The sequence below is a fragment of the Anticarsia gemmatalis genome, chromosome 25 (assembly GCF_050436995.1).
Source record: "Anticarsia gemmatalis isolate Benzon Research Colony breed Stoneville strain chromosome 25, ilAntGemm2 primary, whole genome shotgun sequence".
NCBI lineage: Eukaryota > Metazoa > Arthropoda > Insecta > Lepidoptera > Erebidae > Anticarsia > Anticarsia gemmatalis.
Genome location: NC_134769.1, coordinates 2,231,574 through 2,253,178, shown reverse-complemented (window position 1 = coordinate 2,253,178; position 21,605 = coordinate 2,231,574). Strand labels below are relative to the sequence as shown.

General features: G+C 33.3%; 1 protein-coding gene across 3 annotated transcripts in view; it reads left to right on the top strand.

The window, feature by feature from the left end:
- LOC142983786 (zinc finger protein rotund-like) overlaps positions 1-21,605 on the top strand; it is a 182,584-nt gene that overhangs the window by 38,937 nt on the left and 122,042 nt on the right. For 2 of the 3 annotated variants that reach the window (XM_076130838.1, XM_076130835.1), the window contains exons 3-4: positions 13,887-13,986; positions 14,488-14,615. In XM_076130838.1, the coding sequence (XP_075986953.1) occupies positions 13,887-13,986; positions 14,488-14,615 (228 nt within the window). The remainder of the gene's footprint in view (positions 1-13,886; positions 13,987-14,487; positions 14,616-21,605) is intronic. The other variant, XM_076130837.1, reaches the window with a different exon arrangement.

Here is a 21,605-nt window from a genome sequence, read left to right as displayed (position 1 = left end):
CTTGTTGTACTTTGAAGCATAATTCGAAACGACAAAGTGTATATCTGAATGACATAATAAAAATGAAGAAGAAAAACAATGTATTTTCATAATTATTATGAATTTCATGAAACGGTTGTTCCAAGCTTGACGTTAATCCATTGATATTTGTATAAATTTCAATTATAAGTAAGATTGTCTGCAATGTTCAAATAATCTCGCTATAATATTGGCTGATTAATAAAAAAACAGAATAAAATTACTAATACAATGGAAAAATCAACTAAATTAGTGCTAATTGAATATCTTACATTAATTTTTCGCTTCAAATTGATTGTTAATCACGATACGATGACATATTTACTTCAAACACGTTTTTATTGTTATTAATAGAATAAAGACATACAATTTATTTATCAGCCAATTACCTTACTAGTTTTCATAATAAAATGTAATTACTGATCTTACTTATTTTAAAATGTGAAAATTTGAAGGTTTTTGGATATTAGTTTATTATACATACATACATAAAATCACGTCTTTTCCCATAGATAGAGACCAAAGAACACTTGCTAGCCTTACAAAAATCCTTTGCTTCATTCACATCCATACATTTTGTCTACTATATATATACTACCACCGGTTACTTGTACCACGCACCTATTCTTTTACTCTTACTCACTTACTATTTTGTTACTCTTACAAGCAAAATCTATTCAATCGATTATAATTAAATTGAATTAAAATCGGTACAGAGATAGTTCATAGCTCAGAATACTAGTATGTAGCAGGTAATTTTGGTCATTGGGAAATCTTTCCGCCTTGACGAAGTCGCTTATAAAACTGAGTTTTCAATTCTTGGTAGCATGTCTAGCGAACTTTTTAATGTACTAATTAATATTAATTAAATATTCGTTCAATTCAACAGTATCCTACAAAAAATGTACAAGAAAAATGTTCACAAGAACTTACGATTTTCACCGGAATATTATAATAAAAAAATTGTTAGAGATTTCTTGAAAACTATTTTCGCACCGATCGTAGTTTATTAGATATTTATGATGGAAATTTATGAAAAAACTTATCAGTTGGCACGCATGCGGTTAACTGCATTCTGATAGTAGGAAAAAAACGTATCTTTTACAGTATATAGCAACAATGTAACGATAATCAGTGCATTTAATTCGCCACGTTTAAGTAAAGAGTCGCCATTTTTTTCAACGGCGAAAACGTTTATCGCTGAAACTATGTGTATTAATTCAGTAATCGTTTAAAGATATAAATATTTATTATTTGTTTCATTGACTGCCTCTCGGCGGTATCGGTCGGTGGTGTACGCGACTGCTAGGCAGAGGTCTTGGTTTCGAATCCTGGACCGAGCAAAAACGTCTTAACGGAGATTTGTTGTTAGGATGTTTCTCAGAAATTACCCGGAGTTAGATAGTTCAGAACGTGGATCTCCGTACCTTGAAGAGCACGTAAAGCCGTCGGTCCTGCGCCTGATCTCTCACTAGTCTTGTCGGTTATCCGTCCCATCTATACTAATATTATAAAGCTGGAGAGTTTGAACGCGCTAATCTCAGGAACTACTGATCCAATTTGAAGATTTTTTCTGTGTTAGATAGCCATTTATTAGAGGAAGGCTATAGGTTATATATTATCACGCTACGACCTACAGGAGCAGAGTAGCAACGAAAAATGTTACAAAAACGGAGAAAATTATGACCCATTCTCTCTTATGTGACGCAAGCGAAGTCGCGCGGGTCAGCTAGTCAAGCTATAAGAGTGAAGGAATAAAGAGTGTACCTGTGTATTGTGCACACATTTGGACACTATAATAAAAGTCTTGCACCGGTAGCCGGTTTCGATGAAATTAGCGACTGTCAAAGGATATTGGTTAGGATATTATTATTGGTTGTTTCATAAGAAAGCGTTATAGTTTATTAGGCAGTTTTTCTAGGTATATGTCCATTTTTTTTACTTTATTTGCTTTATACATGCTCGGTTGCAATTACCTGTCTAATTTTGAATGAATTAATACGTCAATCATATTTGTTAGTTTGTTTGAATAAAGGTCGTAGATTCTATTCTTACACGAAAAAAATATTTAGTACAATACATAAATTAGTGTTTCTAGTGCTGTTATAATCTGTGTCCGTTGTTTGTATGTTTGTGAAAAAGTCCACGATACCAGAGCAAGTCCTAGGACTGGTATTGTTTTAAACATTTTAGAGAGAAAAAAATATATTTGACGGTGATGTCTTGCAAAAGAAACAGGTGCGTAGTAACCAAGATGTATGGAGGTGAATAAATCAAGGGAAGTTTGTAGATATCGTAGCAAGTGGCGTATTTTGATCTCCACCCCATGAAGAAAAATGCCTGATTTTATGTGTAAAATGATATAATATGCAAAAATCTTTAACCTAAAGGTATAAGACTCTACAAAGTCGTGTTTTGAATTAAAATACCTCAAAACCCTTGCCCAGAAGTAGCACAATAATACTTAAAAAATATGATTATGAAATAATAATTAGCTCTATACATAATTTTGCTCGGCACTGTATCCTCAAGCTTGCGCAGTATAAGGGCGTAAGTACGATATGAGTTCGGTTCTCTGTGATACACTTGTGTGCGTGTGTGTGTGCACACAGATATAGTTCGCTAGTTTATGACTTTATCTAGATGTGGTGTTGGTAGTATTGATTTTGAGGCTGCGTTGTTAAAAAGCAGTCGTGTTAACTGTACCCAATATCTTAATGTACCTGCATAAGATCACGCCTGTTATACCCAAAGGTGAAGGCAATGGTGTATGAAATACACGCACTATTTACCTTTGAAAATGTCAGTCCCAAGGACTAGAGGGCAAGCGCATTGAAAATATATTGTAATAGGAATTAAAAAAGACTTAAGTCGCCCGAGAATTGAACCAGATACCTCATACAGTTGGGTAAGGGTCCTCTCCCGGAATGTGGGAGGGGTTAGGCATCGATTTGAACAATTTAAAATATAATTGAAAATGAGTATCGCTAGGATAATGTTAAGTCTGTAAGTAAAAGAAAAGTAAATAAATTATCAAAAACAAATTCCAAGTACACTCTCGGAATATCAAATTCCATGGCACATCTAGTTTTAGTGCTTGCATCTGACATCGATGTTAGTGCTCATACGTAAAGGTGGACGCACACATGTACACATCACCTATTTGGTCTAGGAATAACTGCTAGCGAGTGGCATGGAGTCGCCTTTGTAATATTAATATAAATATATTTTTGGGGGATTTAATTTATCGGTTTTAGTTTGCAGTATAAAATTTCAAGTGTCGGTAATCTGACCTATAGTTTAAAGTACTTTCCATTCGATACATCAAGACGGGACACGATTTTTGTTTTCAGCAAATTTTTTTGAGCAAATGTTTTTAATAACTGTTCCTAAGCTCATGATCAAGTTTCTGAAGACTTCTTGGGATCAGTCCTTAGGTTACAGAGATTACTCTGAACAGACAAATAAATAGACTCATCGCAAATAAATAGACTACAACTTACATTCTCATATTTTGCAGTCAAATAATCTTCAAAAATAAATCACCCCAAAACTTTTCTTACTACTCCATTCCTTTCTCTATCACGAAACACACACGAAAATATTCGCACACACACAAAAAGCACCGGTGTGCAGAGAATAACATATTTTTGTAGCTTTTATATATTTTTAGTAGGTGTATTTTATATTTTTCCTATATATATGTATATAATACTATAGTGGTGCAGTTTTTTATTTCGCTTGCGGAAAATTGAGTGGGCTTATACTTACATGTCTGTCTGTCTTACTGTGACCTCTTGAGAGTGTTCCGAACTAAAGTATAGGTAGCTTTTGACCGCGACTTTGCCCGCGTGAAAAGATTTTCTGAGGTATAAAGTATCCTATGTGTTAAGGCAATTTATAAACTATCAGTGTACCAAATTTTATCAAAATCCGTCCAGTTGTTTTTTCGTAAAAGAGTAACAAATGAACATCAATCTATGCTTGCAAACTTTCGCATTTATTAGTACGGGCAAACGTCAGGCATTCAGTAAAATGCGTGTTATAATTCCCGTATTCTATTAGATAATAAACTATAGCCATGTTTTAACAAATAAAGACTGCGGTATCTTTCAACCGCTTAGGGGTTAGTAATTGAAAAAAATATACAGTCTTTTGTTTAAAACAGCAGAATCTGCATCTATTTAAAGACTGAATTTAAAGCCAACAGCACTATGCTCGAATCAGGAATCGAATCCGAAAGCTCCTGGCTCATGGCTTACTGTAGTGTATAGGGCTGCCCATAAACTACAGCAAACCACAGATTAGGTAGTGAAGTTAATTAGGAATTACTTTAGTGAACCTAAGACCTTTACACAGCAGTAGCCACAGTATGCCTTCACAACCACCGTACTATAGGGGTAGTAACATGTACATATATATAGTATACAACCTTATCTTCTGCCTAGATACAATTTCTATCAATTTGTAATACAAAACCTAAGTCAACCTGAGTGCTACGTAGACACTGTTTATACCTAGGTTTTGCTAACATAGCCTATTTTTAGACCTACGTCTGGATTCAAAGCGGAGACTTTCATTGTCTTGTTTTTTGTCTACGTCTGACTGTTTGAGTATAGTATGTTTACTGTGAAGTGCTAGGTTCGATTTCTAACTACTTAATTCTTCTTCTTATAATTAAGTAGTCTTTATGTCATGTTAATGAATTCAAGGCCCTAACCACATTAAAAGCGACAAGAACCATGTTTTAACATGTTTCCCTAAAACTAAAGACATTCAAATGCCACTAAGCGGTCACCCATCTATAACTCGTCCTCGTCAAGGGTTGCTTAACCTACCGGTTGCTTATGATAGGTGAGGGCAATGGATTTTGAGCGTCTCCAGCCAGTTTACAGTCACAAAATAAAGTCTAACTCTAATTTACATTTAAAAATACTCTTTAATTCAACATTTCCAAAATGTTTTAAGTTTCTACAAAACGGTTTATATCTGTCTAATGTCTTGTTTTCACTTAAAACTTATCAATTAAGTTTCTAAAGTGAAATCGCAAACACTACTTAACTCATTTTCATTCGTAGTTTTACAGTTAGGGGTTGAACATTTCCACCCTTACGCCGCAAGCCTCAATAGCGCAGTAAGCAACGCGTAAGTCTCATAATCTTAAGGTCATAAGTTCGATCCTCACCTGGGGCAAAAGAGTTTTATATTCTTCAAAGAAAAACAGAATTTTTGCAAAAGAACATAATTTTTCGACGGTAATGACGGTAACGGCTAAATAATTATATTATTTAGTCACAGCTTCAAGGTAATTTACAAATAGAGCAGCGAATAAAGAATGAAATTTTATATATAAAATTTGCAGATAAACTATTTGATACTTATCTGCTGTCTAATAATATGACTAAGTAATAAGCAATTACTTATCTACTATAACTGACCCGCGCGACTCTGCTTGCATGTAATTAGTGTAGAAACAACTTTTTAGCAAAATTTATTTAAAACCCATTCAGTGGTTTAGCTGTAAAAGACATACTGACTTAAGTTATAATTTTACTACGGATTATACAACTTACAACTGTTATTACTACAAACACTAATTTAGTTAGCGAAACGGTTTAGTTTAATTACCGAGTTCAAATTTTCAACTCTACTACTTAGAATGCATTAACAGAAAATTTACTTTACAGTTGTGAATGAAAATTTTTAACTTAGAAGAAAAATTCTGTTTGGTGTTTTCAGTCATCAAACTACAAGACATAAATATATTATTATTGTACATAAGCATGCCTTATATTTACTCATAACTTTTAATAGATACATAAATTTCAAAGTCTATAAAAATAGATAGAACACTATACGAGAAACATTATTAAACTTAAATAAAACATAAATTTTAGATAGCCAACATGAAAAATATCCCGTCTACTCGTCGCTTCAATAAAAAAAAACATTAAAAAATAAAGAAAACCATAAAAGCAGCCGTCTTGCGATGCGTTATCATTTTTATATGTTCACCCCCCCTCTCAACCCTTTGAACAACCCCCCACCCCCCTAGATGCAAGCACTCACACATGCCCAACTTCCTATAAATGGGTTAAAGAAAAATGTGTCTACCTGAAAACGTACGATGCACGAGTTTTTTTATTCCTTTTACATTTTCTTTGCTATCCGCGATTCTCATATCGGCGATATAAAACTGAAAAATACATTTCCTATAAACATGCCAATATGACTCTAAAATATATCACTATAGAGGCTAGATTCCCATCTACTTGACCGAAAAAACAGAGCACCCATACATGAGTAGTTCGCTCGCATACACACGGAACCGCGCCGTTTAGAAAAAAAATAAAATGCACACATATAAATTGCATGCAGCTCGAAAGGGATGCACTCAGAGTCATAAAATACTCACACTAGCGCGCGAACAGACGCACACTAGCTCACTTCGCCTCAAGTTGGGCACACACACACTCACATGCCCGTCTGTACACACTCACACACGGTATAAGTTGAAGAAAACCTTCCATGTGTTGGGAAAATGCTTTTCCTTGCAGCAACCTCACGGGAAGAGTTCCATAGCGAATACCTCGCGGTAAAGACTGCTCGTTCTCTAAAATTTAAAAATTTTCAAACAAAAAATTCTTAAAAATAAGAAATACTAAACAATAAATGATTGGAAAGATTTTTATTTTTAAAACCAATCGATCGGCCACGGCGGGAGTTTAAAAAGAATTCTTCACCCGTTTCGCGGCGTAAAAAACGCGTTTAAAATTCGAAAAATGTGACAAAAAGAGCGCGCGAAAAAAAAAACGTTTTTGTAGGCGTTCGCGCCAAGCGTTTAGTGTCCATGATTCGGTAATAACGGATTAAATTCTTAATTGAAACTTTGATTACAGTTGTTAACTTTTTAATGAGCAGAGACACGTGGGGCTCGCATTAGTGATGTAAATGTGTTAGTTAATGAGTGTGTGTATGTGTGCGTAAGGTGTGTCCGTGTGTTAAAAGATGGCGGTTTGCGTGTTGAAAAAAATTCGCGGTATTTAAGTGTCGTTATAATTTATAATTTTGATGTTGGTACCGACGATAATTATGACGTTGGGCGTTTATGTTAATAACCGTTTCGTATGACGCTAAACGGTCATGTTACAATTTCATGCAATTTAAAGAACAAAGAAAAATTCAAGATTAATGTATCGATGATAACGTGTTCCGTTTATAATGTTACTTACTCACGATTTTACTGACAACCATTTATTTTATGCTACTGTACTTTAAAAGTTATTTTCTTATTGTTAACTACCAAGATATTAATCGTGTTAAACTATTCAATTTGTTTATGTTACAAATACAATTATCATTTTTTTAAAATGTCAGCTGTATATCGTACATTTTGAAATATTGCTGAATAAATAACTGTCCCACTGCTGGGCAAAGGTCTGTTCCCGGAAAACGAAGGGATAAGGTATTATGTCCACCGCACTGGCCAAGTGCGAGTGCAACTTTAGGAAGTATTTTTTTTAACCCATTACTGTCCCACTACTGGGCATCTCTTCCCAAACGAGGGAAGGGTTAGGCCTTGAGTTTAAGCAGTATATTTTTGATTAACTTAAAATATCATAGTTTCATACAATCAAAACTTAATTAGAAGCTTGTTAATGCAAGCGATTTTATGTCAAATTGCTTGAGAGGTAAAGTTCATATTCATATGCACAAATTAAGTTTGAATGAAGTACTGTTAAATGTGTCAAGGCCATGGTTATATTTGTTTTAGTCTTATTACTCTAATTAGTTTTAGTTTGTTAGTAAACATTTAGTTTCTTATTAGTATTGTGTACGGTACTGGTATAAACCAGGCCTTATAAGAATCTTTCAAAAAAGAATCGCTGTATTTTTTCTTAAGTGTAACATTGTAGTAATTTCTGGATGCCTACTTTCTTGGTGATTGTAACTAAACTTGTCACCTTTTATGGCTAAACTGCTAAACTGATTTTCTGAAACTTAGTAACACTATATTACCTATATTAATTACTAGCTGACCCGCGCAACTTCGCTTGCGTCACATAAGATAGAATGGGTCAAAATTTTCCCCGTTTTTGTAACATTTTTTATTGCTTCTCTGCTCCTTTTGGTCGTAGCGTAATGATATATAGCTTATAACCTTCCTCAATAAATGGACTATCTAACACTGAAATAATTTTTCAAATCGGACCAGTAGTTCCTGAGATTAGCGCGTTCAAACAAACAAACAAACAATCAAACAAACAAACAAACTCTTCAGCTTTTTAATATTAGTATAGATATACATTGCTTTATTCTAGCTACCAGCCTGCATGACAGGGGAATGCACAGAATTTTTTTTAAAAGTCCTTGAAAAAAAGAGATGTAATCGATAACCTGAAATTTTAAGATAACATAATATACTATTACTGGACTGTTGGGTCCATTTGCCGTCAAAGGAATTTCTGTCTCACGTAATTATTAACAATTTTGCTAGTACAATTTAAGTTTATAACAAATAAATTTAGCTTGCCATGATTTAAAAAAATGACCATCTTCATGGCCTGTGTCAATGACCTTAGCAGTCACCAATAAAAATAATAAGTTTTTTTTCTTATATGACCTACATAAATAGATACTTAGGTACAAATAAAACTGCTTTACCTATTTATATTGAGAATCTAGGTCGAGCCGATTCTATTTTAAATATAGATCAGGTGGATACAAAATAGGCTTCACTGGAGTTTATTTTCTACATTATTTATAAAAGTGTAAATAGTTTATACTAAATAAAAATAAAAATAAACCCTTTTATGAGCTATATACAGATTAGTATTTTTAATACATTTTCTGTATTTCAGGGTTCCGTACCCAAAGGGTCAAAACAGGACCTTGTAAGTAAACGTGAACGTCTTTGCGATCTGTCTGCCTGTCTGTCTTAGGTTGTATCTCATGAACCATGATAGTTAGACAGTTGAAATTTTCAAAGATGATGTATTTCTGTTGATATAGCAACGAATAGTAAAATCCATACTAATATTATAAATGCGAAAGTAACTCTGTCAGTCTGTCTGTCTGTCTGTCTGTCTGTCTGCTACTCAATCACGCCTAAACTACTGTACCAATTTGCATGAAATTTGGTATGGAGATAGTTTGATACCCGAGAAAGGACATAGGCTCCTTTTTACGCCGGGAAAATGACGCATTTCCCTGGAAAATTCAGGATTCCCCACCGAAGTCGCGAATAATCAATATTATAATGACATTAAATTAACAAAATTGCGTTGTCATGGCAACAGTTTTAATGGCGGATATGCTTTAGCGCGAGTTATATGAGACATAAATAATTTTGAGAATATTTTTCGTGAAAAGAAGCGTATTTTGTTGTTAAGGAATAATAAAGCTTTGTATTAGTAAAAAAAAAACATTCACGCGAGCGGAGCCGCACGGGTCAGCTAGTAAATAATAAATTAAAGGGATCTCTGCCTGTCCCTAGCAGGAATATAGGCGAGATGTTATGTTTCTTTATTGTTTTACCCAAGATTGCTTGATGTTTCGGCGCTCCACTGACCGTGGTCGCAAGCTACCATGAAAGTCTTATACAGTTCGTATTATTTATATGCTTGTGTATATAATATATAATATAATATAATACCTCATCAGAAGGATTTTTCGCACTCACTTAATGACTTATACACACAGTATCTGAGAGAATAATAAAAAAAAGAATTTTGCTAATTAGTCCAGCCGTTTAGGAATGATCGCTGAACATACATAAAAAAAAATCGCGACGAATTGAGAACCTCCTCCTTTTTTTTGAAGTCGGTTAAAAATTAAGACATTAATTTTTTAAATAAGATAAAGAACTACATCAAATTCGGTTTAGTCGTTTACCAAAGACACATAGCAAACACTAACAAAAAGCCTTATTTTGTAGGCAGGTATGGGCCAAAAATGTTACAAAGATTTCTAGTCGTAAAAAATATCAGGGTAGTTCTATTTTTGTCAGGAAATGAGACAGACAGTCAATTTAGGAATCAGAATAACATAGATGCAAGACGAGACGATTGACGAAGATGAATAAATTGTCAATTTTACGATATTGGTAACAATATTTTTTCTTGATAATACTTAGTCTTATTTTTAGGCTTGAAATATTTATCGTTTGATTTTACCTGTGGGTTTGTTGGCATGTTGATTTTTATAAATAATTCTTTCTCCCTCCCTTTTCTGGGAAGTAAGCTATAAATACATCAAAATTGATGTTTTAGTCGTAGATAGTAGTAGTAAAAGAAAACAAACAGACATACTTATTAACTTACTTTCTTATTAGTATGGATGTTTTACCACGAGATTAATCTAAAGTCTTAATTTTTTTTTTATTATCTTAATTTATTTTCAACATATTTTTTTAATTCTATATGAATCACTTATTACGTTGAAAGTTATTAACATATTTACAATTATAAAAAAAAAAACATAAACCACTGGGCGTCGTAGAATTTATTCGCATCGGTCAATTGGACACTTAATTTTCTATTTATCTATATATTAGTATATTTTTAACAAATAACTACCGTTACTTACTTTTTTCTTGTACAAAACAACAATCTTAACAAAATAAGAAACTAACAAAATATGAAAAAATGCGTATGTAAAAGTCATGTTGATTCCTTATGTTAAAACTTTTAGAGCACAAATCTCAGCTCTTAAGAAAACTAGGTTTTTAGGTTGCAACTCATGACCTAGGGCTGAACCCTTAAGATATGGAAGTTTTATATTTTGTTGGAAGAAATTAATTTAATTTCTTAAGAAAGAACGTTATTTCAGCAGACGTTAAAAATATTTAAATGTTTGAAGTAAGCATGAGTATGAACGAGATGTTTGTTTGGATTGTGTTTCTAGCTAGACTTTATAGTCCAAGTAGAATCTTGAAGAACATACCTACGGAATGACTTTGAAGTCGATTAGTATGAATAAAAATAACATATCGTATTATATTTTTCAAGATACACTATAAAATTGAACACAGTTTGTTAAGTAGCGCGATTCGCCTAATCGAGTAATGCCTTTAAATTGTCGATACTCGATAATACTGACTATAGATAATATTAACACCATCCCCTAATAGTAAGGGGGTACCCAGAAATTAACCCAAAAACTGTGTCTAAGTTTAGATAAGTAATAATCAAAATAAGAAATTGTATCGAAGGATCTTACAGGTTAAAAATATTATTTAAAAAAATTGCTCTCAAATAACCTACAGTATTTAAATAACTACCAGTGATGTCTTTCAATGCATTCGTTACTAATATTCTGATATCAGAGAGAAGAACCTTCTTTGTTTCATACATGGTTTATTCAGAGGTCATTCTTTATGAAAGGTCACAAAGGACAATAAATCAAATGAGGTTTAGACTGAACGGCACCTCCACACTACGTCTGGACACCTAGCAGATTTTAAAAGACAAGTCATATATCATATGTTTGAATCACTAATACCTTATCATATAAACATGCTTTAATTCAAACTTCATCCACCCACATCTTCATGAATCCACAGTGTCGCGATTGTTTTATATATTATTCGTTTAAAACTGTAAATGCAAGGCTCTACTTCCAGAATGAGAGGTTAATTCAGTATATTAAACTCTAAGAGACAAACTAAATATTGATTACGGCCAAAAATTACAATAAATTTGCCGCTAGTTTGAAAGGTAGAGCCATTTAGCTGACAAAAAATACTCAAAATTTAAAACTTGCCGTTTAGCAGGATTTCTGTTTGGCAACCTCAAATCTTATAAGACATTGTCTAATTAATGATTTGCAAACAATCAACTATTATAAGTAACTATTTAAGAAAGTTTAAAATACAAAATTAATATAACTGCAGCCTCAATCCTAAAATTAGCATGTTTCACAATCCGACCTCATTCGTTCATTTTTACATATTAAACCTATTTCAATATCTATTTAGGCATAACAGAAATACTCTCACCCCTGTAACGTGAAGCACCAAAAATATTTCGCTCTGAATGACCTAGATTTCAAAATAAAAGTCAGGTTATTGATTTTCATTTTTCTTCAGCTATTCTTAGGGCAGGTAGGTTGGAGACGGTTTTAAATTATGACGACATGTGATTTTAAAAGCTAACCGGTTGCTATCTGCGATTTAGCTTGCAGTTTTCTTGACTAATCCCGGCTATTTAATGGGTAATCGAAAGAGTCGCTTCAAAATGAAAAATTTAACTTGAAATTAAACAGTTGAAAAATAAAAATCCATAAATTTCTTAGTAAAAATGAAATTACGTAAAATACAAACGCGTTCGGAAAACCGACCTATTGTATTAAATAAATTATGTTTCACTCAAAATCAGAGACGGATATCTAATAAAACTAATACAAACGTAAAATTAAAAACTCTTTAATAAACCAAGTATTAAATCGTTATTAACTGAAATGAAACGGGTGAAGAAAAACAAGCTCAAGAGATAAAGCAGTCACAAAAACCAACATTCTTTCAGTTTCGGTCCAGGCACCTCCTACCCAACGATAGTTCCTATAAATACCTACATAATTACGAAGATATATTTATTTTTATTTCGAAAAAATATATTATAGACACTAGTGTAACATAGTGATATATTTATAAGTAATATAGTGCCAATAATGTCAGTGACACTAACAAATCAAAGCATATTTATGAAGAATCCCATTAATCTACAAATGAAAAGGGAATTCGAAGATTTTAACACTGACGATAATAAAATGGATCAAGTCGATAGCAATAATTCTAGTGATGCTAATTCAGAAACTAGTGATCTAGAAAATAATGGTCCAAATGAAGATACGACTGCAGCCTTAGATTACACAGAGAATGCCCTGTCAATGCATCCTGTAGCTGATTTTATAAAGAAGGAATTCCTTCCGGACTTTGATTTTGGTAATCCATTTAGAAATCAAAATTTGGGGTTCAAGGATGGGTTCCAGAATTCTCCCTTTTTGCTCCCGACGCAATTGTACAAGAATTTCTTGGCAAGTCTTGGCAAGAGAAGGCGGAATGTGGCTGATTGTTATTCTTTGTATCCGAGGAATATGCTGTTTTCTAATGGTTTTGGATTGGAAGCTTCTGATGATGAGAATAATGCTGATAGAGTGTCTGATTCACCTGATGAGGTAATATTAGCATAAGCGAACGGTTGGAATTGTTAGAATTAGTGTCTTATTGGTATTGGAGTCTAAGGATAATAAGTTCTTATATGAAGAGTTATATTTCTGTTTGGAATATTGGTACAAATTCTCATTGCGTTTTACCAGTGTTACTTTTTGTACCCAGTTTATAGACTATCCTATTACACTGTCATAACCCAATGACAGTGGTTTGTTTTGCTAGAATATCTCAAACAGTCTTGCTAGAATATCTCATACGTGCTATTGTATATTTGTAAACCTATACTATTCAAAAATGCGGCCTGTAAGTCACGAACGATGATGTCCCTCATTACAAATATTCCTCTGTCTGACACGCCACCTGAATCATCTGCTATAGATCGACACAGGTAAATGATGATGATGATAATGATGACACCTATATTAAGCATCAATACATGTGTACTCATCTCTCTACAATCCCGCGCTTTAACTAAGTAAACTCTAATAATCTTTAGTATACTTTGAATATGCATCACTTAGATTAAAAAGTCGAAGCTGAAATGAACCAGTTATTTTTTTTACTCTTTATTCATCGGATATTTTATTCGTAAGTGAGGGAATTGGTCCAAATACATATCTATATTATACAACTGTCTGCTCCTTATTAATTAACTTGGTAATCAACAGGTGACTAAACAGCTATGGTATTGTTTCAGAAGGCGGGTGCATCTTCAGCGTTCGTGTGGAGCGGCGGGGGGGTCACCGGCGGAGGGGGGCAGGACCAGGCAGCCGCACAGCCCGCCGCCGTGCCGACAGGTAAACCGCAAATTTTCCATGGTGTTGGAAAAGCTGGTGGTAGATCTTCATGAAGATTGTTTAACCTCTTGATTTACTCTTTTTCATGAAGACTAGTAGAGGTGGTTTCTTACCACTACCTATTAACTGGCAACAACCAAGCAGCTATACTATAAGTTAACTATCTTGTACACTCTAAAATAGTTCTTGCAGAATACGTTAGCCGTGCTGAGTGTCATGCATGTGCTATGGATTGTCATGCATAATTTCCAGATAGCTATCGATGGTCAATAGAGGCAATCGCCCTTTAGATCTTTCGTACCACTCTCTATTAAATTCTTGCGTTAGGGCATCTTTGATTATAACGAACTGCTTAAAATGTTTACATAGTCATTAGTAAAGCATCATTTAAAAATAAGAGATTTAAAAGGAGGTTTCCCTACAATGCAAGTTACTAAAGTGATAATTAGCACCAGGTGTTTCGAAGCAAAAGTCTAGTATTAACTCCAGGTATTTTTCCAGGCACGTCAGGCGGCGGCGGGGCCCAGGGTCTGGTACATTGGATGTCGGTGATGGCGGAGCACATGGGAGGGGGGCATCACGACCCCTCCCACTACGCACTGCCACCCTGGAACAATGGAGGAGTAGACGTGAGTTGATCTTTGGAATAATTCTTTGAAATTGTGTGTTTTTTCACAGGGACGACATTTTGAAACAGTAGCTTGATTCTCTACTACTATCGACTACCGACAACCGACCTGTCATCGAGAAATTTTGTATGAAAGTCTGATCAGCGCCTCTGACGGGTGTCGTAGGAAATACTTTGGCCGTACATTCAAAATGTCAAAATTTCGATAGCTAGCCGGTTGTCGGTATTCGATAGTGGTAGAGAATCGAGGTACAGTTGAACGAATATTTTGTTATTTTTCTTACTTTATTTAGGGGTTCTAATCTTGTAAGATATGCCTATCATCGCTTTTATTGTTATATAAAAGAAAATATTATTTGCGTCTAAAACTTTTGAATCGTTATAGTATTTGAAATCTATCAAAAACCTATTGCTCGTGAAAAGAAACGGAAAGAAACTTACTAGTTTTATAAATTTAAACTGTTTATTATTATATTTAATACTTCCGTTCTTATTAGAAAATGTTATTTTTCGACAAAATATCAAGTTATAAGCGAGTGGTAGCTTAAATAAACAACATTATAAGTAAAATAACGTTATTGTATATGTATATATAATAGCGTGTTCGTACTTCTATGCGTCCTAAAAACATGATGAAATATTTTATTAATAGCTCAATTAAATGAATTTGATGGCTCCTAAAAAACAAATTATATTTTTACCGAAATTTACCACTTTACACTTAATTTCGATACGATAACTGGATAATAAATTTGATTCTTTTCAACATCTAAACTTGTAAATCGTTTGCAATTACTATTTTCTGTTACTATGCAAGCAACCGATCGCGTGACTTAACAATTGACAAGTGCACTGATTTACGATTACAATCGTTTACCCGCGGTTAAGCAACCAGTTGTATGTTTTATTGGACATCAAAATTACCGTGTGTTTATTACGGTATAGATAGTTGAAATATTTACTATCCATAATTCTGTTCTGAGCACTAATTGTCGCAGCTAACTGGATTACGCATGTGCTTTCAAGCAAGTCGAAAAAGATACGAATTTATCACTCACCGATAACTTTTCGAAGTTATGTGTGTATTAGTTACTAGCTGACCCGCGCAACTTCGCTTGCGTTACGTCATAATTTTCCCCGTTTTTGTAACATTTTTCGTTACTACTCCGCTCCTAATGGTCTATCTAACAGTGAAAGAATTTTTCAAATCGGACCAGTAGTTCCTGAGATTAGCGCGTTCAAACAAACAAACAAACAAACAAACAAACAAACAAACAAGCAAACTCTTCAGCTTTATAATATTAGTACAGATTAATTATTATTTGTTTAAACATTGAAGGAAAACATTGTAATGAAATCTTGTATGTTTGAGAGCTTAAGGCGCACCTGCACTTGGCCGGTATTTAACAAGTAGAATCAGCTACATAAGTCGATTAACAATATTTTATTTTCAAAGGCTCTTTGTTACGAAAATTTAAGAAATTCCAGAACGCAATCAATTACAATTAGTTGCAATTAAACATTTCAATCAACGTCAATTCTTCCTCATTGGAGTAACATGCATGCTTCAGAATATAGGGTTTCCAAAGAAAAAATATGTTCAGCAACAACTTTTTTAGCTGATTATACATACTAATTAAATTGATACTTATAAGTTAGGAGATTATTATTTAATTTCAACGTTACTTCCCAAAACTTAGCCTTAATCATGTGGAACCTGGGTGGCATTCCCATTTATTTTCATTAATTGTTTTAAATCAATCTCGACAATTAAAAACCGGATTATAAATATCTAGTAGTCATCATAATTTATGATTGTTATATATTATAATTATATATGACTGATTTATATCATTTATAGTTGCGTTAGATACTAAATTACAATTAAATATGAAAACCAGACTGGGTAATAGATTATCTGACAGTACTCGCGGGAAATTGTTTAACAGAGGCTTGGGAAAGAGGAAAACCTTTTTGTATTAATTGTAAAGAATTATTAAAACCCTGGTAAAGGGATGTTTTGGTTCTATGACTTAGGTCTGTATTAGAGAATTTAGAGACCAATGAATTAGCTTAGAGCCATGCAAGTGTATGCACAGTACACAGCTAGGTACACTCTCTATTTTTCCACTCTCATAGCCGAACGGCTAACCGACACGACCAGTGAGAAACCAGGTGCAGGACCGACAGCATTACGTGCTTTCGAAGGCACATAAGTTTTTAACCTTCTTCAACTTCTTAACTCCTGGAAATCACCAAAAATTCTTATCAGAACTACTTATGAACTTCTTTTCGGCACGACAGGGTATTCGAACCCAAGATTTTGCTGCGGTCGGTAGTGTTACCGAATGCTGCGTCCCGGATTAAATTCCCAGGTCGAACAAAAATGCTATTGCTCTATTTCTAATTGATATTAGATTATTCTAAATAGTAATCCGGAGTTTGGTAACGTACCCGGTATATGGGAATAGGCTCGCCCCCTATTACATGGGTGGGATTAACATTGTTAATGGCGAAACATGAGTGTATTTTATACATTTATGCCCACACCTTAAACTTATGTCTGTTACACCTTTGAGTATAACAAACGCGGTGTTATGTATGTTTGTATGCTAAATCCAAATTCCGGGAAACAATCACGATGTAATACAGCAAATTAAATATGCTCATCTGTAACAAACGACCTACTAAACTAAACAACCGCGACTGACAATCGTTATGCAAATTATAACAGAAGCAATTAGAAGCACTCGCACGATTCATTGTTATGACGTTACAGTTTCAAGTTATTTGTGCTTGAAGTTTTCATCGCAAGTTTCAGTTTTTATATGAATTTAATTATTTTCTTGTGTCATTGACCTTTGTACCATGCTAGGTGGGTCTGGTGTTTCTAAACTATGCATTGAGTAATCATTAAGTAAAAGTTTATTCCGTGCAAAGATCGGCATTTCTAATGGATGTATTGAAATATCATTAAGTTAAAGTTTCTAATTGTAGCTATTAATTTAATAAAAAAATAAAGCTTACTAACAGTTTTTTTTAGGCTTAGATATCTAGCTCCTGCTAGGTTAAAAGCCTCTCCTTTTTTCACTCCAAAATGCCAAATCTTTGCTTCAACTAAAATATGATTATTGCAAAAATAACTCTATCTGATTGAAACATGTTTACACTTAAACTACGGAACAGATATTTACCTGTGTACTAATCCTAATAAAATACATTCAAAGATCAGTATTATTTGAAAAAAATGTGCGAGAAAAGTGGCAGGTAAAAAGTTAATAAAAAGCTTCTAGTAATTAATTAACATGAAAACTTGAGCTATATTTATGGGTTACATCGCCATGCTTTATATACAAAAAGCTGGTATTTTCTAAAGTGATTAAAAATCTAGAAAATTCCCATGATTTCAGTCACGTATCAAAAAAGTCGTTACCCACGTTTTTTTCTCACGAAACAAAAAAATTACCATACTACCCTACAAAGCGCATCATTTGTTATTAGACAAAATAAAAAAATAGAAATCGCACATCGTATACTAAATAGACAAAACCTGTTTAGCGATTCAGGACGCGTCATTAGCAAATAAAAAAACCAAATTAAATATCAACTATCAAAAATGTATTTTGATACTTAATACCTTACCTTAAGATTGATATTAGATTTTTTGGTACGCAAATTATTTGACACCCTTATTTTCTGAAGAAAAGTAGCCCGCGGTGAAGTGTATGCAAATTTTTTGGACAACCCTATCTTTAAGCAACCCTATTATTCAAATATGGAAAATTTTTCTTGACATTGACTATTTATTTTTTTGCGATTCTAAATCCTATGCCTTGGTTTTACGAATTATATTTGCGAAATAATATTTCGTATTATAAATTATAATTATAAATATCCGTTTTTTGAATTTATACTTTATTTTCTTTGTGCAAAGAGTGATATTTAGTTGTCTGATAGTTGAAGATAGATAGTAATTATGATAAGTATGACGGATTAGGTAAATATCGTGATAGTAAAGGATTCAAATGATATTTGTGATTAATTATTTCCTATAAGTCTTGAGGTAAGGTTTAGAATATTGTTCTCATAAGTGATATTTTTGCATAAATACCTTGGGAATATTTTTAGAATGCGATATGAATAGATAATACGGTTATTAATAGTAAAGTGCAGAATTAATGCAAAATAATAACGAATCGCATTTCTGTGAAAATCATATGTTCGCATTTTTTTTACTTATTATTTTGAAGGCAATTATTGTGTACTAGAAATTTTGTTCTTATAGTAAATTATTTATAACAATCATTATTTTGCTGGACCGTCAACAATATTCTTCCCTGCTGAAAGGTCTGGTAGCAATTATAAAAATATACCTATTTGATAAAATGACAAACTTTCAGCCAGCTGTTTTATCTTACAGGGCATATTAACAAATACAGATCACGGGTTAGGGGTTCGATTTCCGGGTCATGTACCTAGAGTGTTATTAGTCTTTATTATTTTTTATTAATGTTTTTTTCAATAGTTGCCCGGAGTTTGATAAAGTTCCTGATAAATGGCAAAACTTGCCCACTAAAACATGGGACTAATATTTTAAATGGCAAAACGTGGATGTATTTCATATACGTCTATACCTTCGTGTACAACAGGCGTATAATATATAGCAACAAGTTTTATAATTCCATGCTTAGCGTTCTAGTACATTAATATACCCATCACGGCCTAACATATACCCATAATTTTGCCATCAAAGCATTCTTACAAGCTACGGAGTCTTTGCGTGGTTGCGTCCTACGGGTCACCGACTACATAGCTAGGGGTTGTAGGCCAATAAATTGCTATACGGGTCTTTAAGAAGGTCATTTGAGTGCTAATTTGCTAATATAAGGAGTTTATTTTTTAATTGGCAACATTATTTTTGTGAGGGTATTATTATAAGCTATTAAGGGTTATTTTGTAGTTCAGTATTCATTCTTATAAAATTATCAGTTGCTGGTTGCAATTTTAAATCAGCATAAATAATAAAAGAGATTGCATAGTTTGGTTGTTGAGGAAAGGTAAATGTAACTAGAGTAAATAATTGAAACAATCCGTTACTCTGAACTTCGTAACAAAATGCATTTTTTCAACAAATCTTAAAAAATTCATTCAATCTTAAAATTTTACGTCAAATCATTTATTGATATGTATGGATTGTCAATCTAGATGTATTATTCTTATTTTTTTTAGCTTTCTACATCAATATTTAAATACACACAACAGAAGTTAATATCTTAATAAAAAATATTGCTAAAAAACTGTATTTTAATCCGCGAACGAGTCCCGAACGAGGGAATGGTAAAAAAATATAATTTCTTCTCTATAAATAAACGCGTATTTACTTGCTTTACCTTACATCATGTTACCAATATTATAAAAACTATGTGTATACCTTCGCGTGGTAAATAATGTATTCAGCTGATATTTACGCTTTGATGCTTCAAAACGGATTACTGTTCGTGTTCGTGTGAAGGTGCAGGCAGAGGTATGAATACCAACGAGGTCTGTAGTCTTAATGCCTGTTGTATTTGAAGCATAAATACACAATATTTCTTGAATGAAATGTTTTTAACCATTTAAAACCTAGCCCCTTCCTTATTACGGGAAGAAGACACTTGCCCAGTAGTGGGACATTAATAGGATTTTTTTATGTAAAAAGCTAGCCTATAACTTATTGATTTTGCCATGTGTCGCGACGTGAGATTGAAAATCCAAACACCTAAGAAGTTTATTAAAATCTCTGGTGAATAAGTCTAGAATATTATCAATAGTAGCCTGCAGACAAATATACTACCCGTATATCATCACAGGCCATATTACACGAACAAATACTAACACAATCTAAGCACGGTAAAATGAACACTCTACAGGTAAAACATGCGTGATAAAAGCAAAACAATTACGAAAAGAAACGCATCGTTTACAGCCAAGCCCAAGCTTGTCACTATGCGCCTGCGCATCGAACGATCAAACGTCAAAAATCACTCCTATCAGATCGACAGAACTTTCCGATTACAGTTTTTGCGCGTTCATCGTTAAAATATCAAATCACGCGAATTTTCGCATCGCTACGCGCGAACGCGCATATGCGCACACGCGAAAGTGCACCTATATAATTATTAATTTGTGCTTTAATTATAATCGTTGTATTATAAATGAGGGGTTTCTTGTGTAAATGATAGGTTATGTGCTGTGTTTGTTTTTGTGTGTGTTTGCGGTTCGGTTCCTTTTTGATGTACGAAGGTATTAATCAGGGTTTAAAGTGATTGTAGTCATTAGTAATTGTCTTGGTGCTTAATTGTACCCTGATTATAAAAAACATACTTTCTAGCTAATATTGATGTTAAAGTCTGTACGTCGGTCTGTTATGCTTTAATGACTTAACCACTAAACTTATTTCATAAAAAAATACTTTAGGTTCTGTAAAGATTCGGAATCAAGCAGAGTTTCTTCAATTCTCCGAAGACCACGTTTAGAGAACGTAGTAGCTTGCACAGCTAAAATAATGTATAGAATTTACCAGAACATTTGACGACAATATGAACAGTCACTTGTATTAATAAGACCCTGTACCGTCGGCTTTCTCACTTCATTCTTAAACAATATCTGTCATATTACACAGAGACTAAAATTTACAACGTGATTATGACATCACAAAAAACTATCAAGAAATATTTCTACTAACCCCACTTGTCACTAACAAAGAAATTAAAAAATCTTAAACCATTATAATTGTACAACAACAAAAGCACACAATGTTTCACACCGTCCAAAAACTAGCCAAAAAACATATTCGATTCAACATAACAAAATAAAAAAGCGTAAAGGGAGTCAATTTTTGAGTTACGAGAAAAAAATTGGCAATATCTACATTGTATGGGTTCCTAACGATATTTTGATGACTGCTTACAATAATGAAATGATAAAAAGACAAAAAATATGATATGTTATA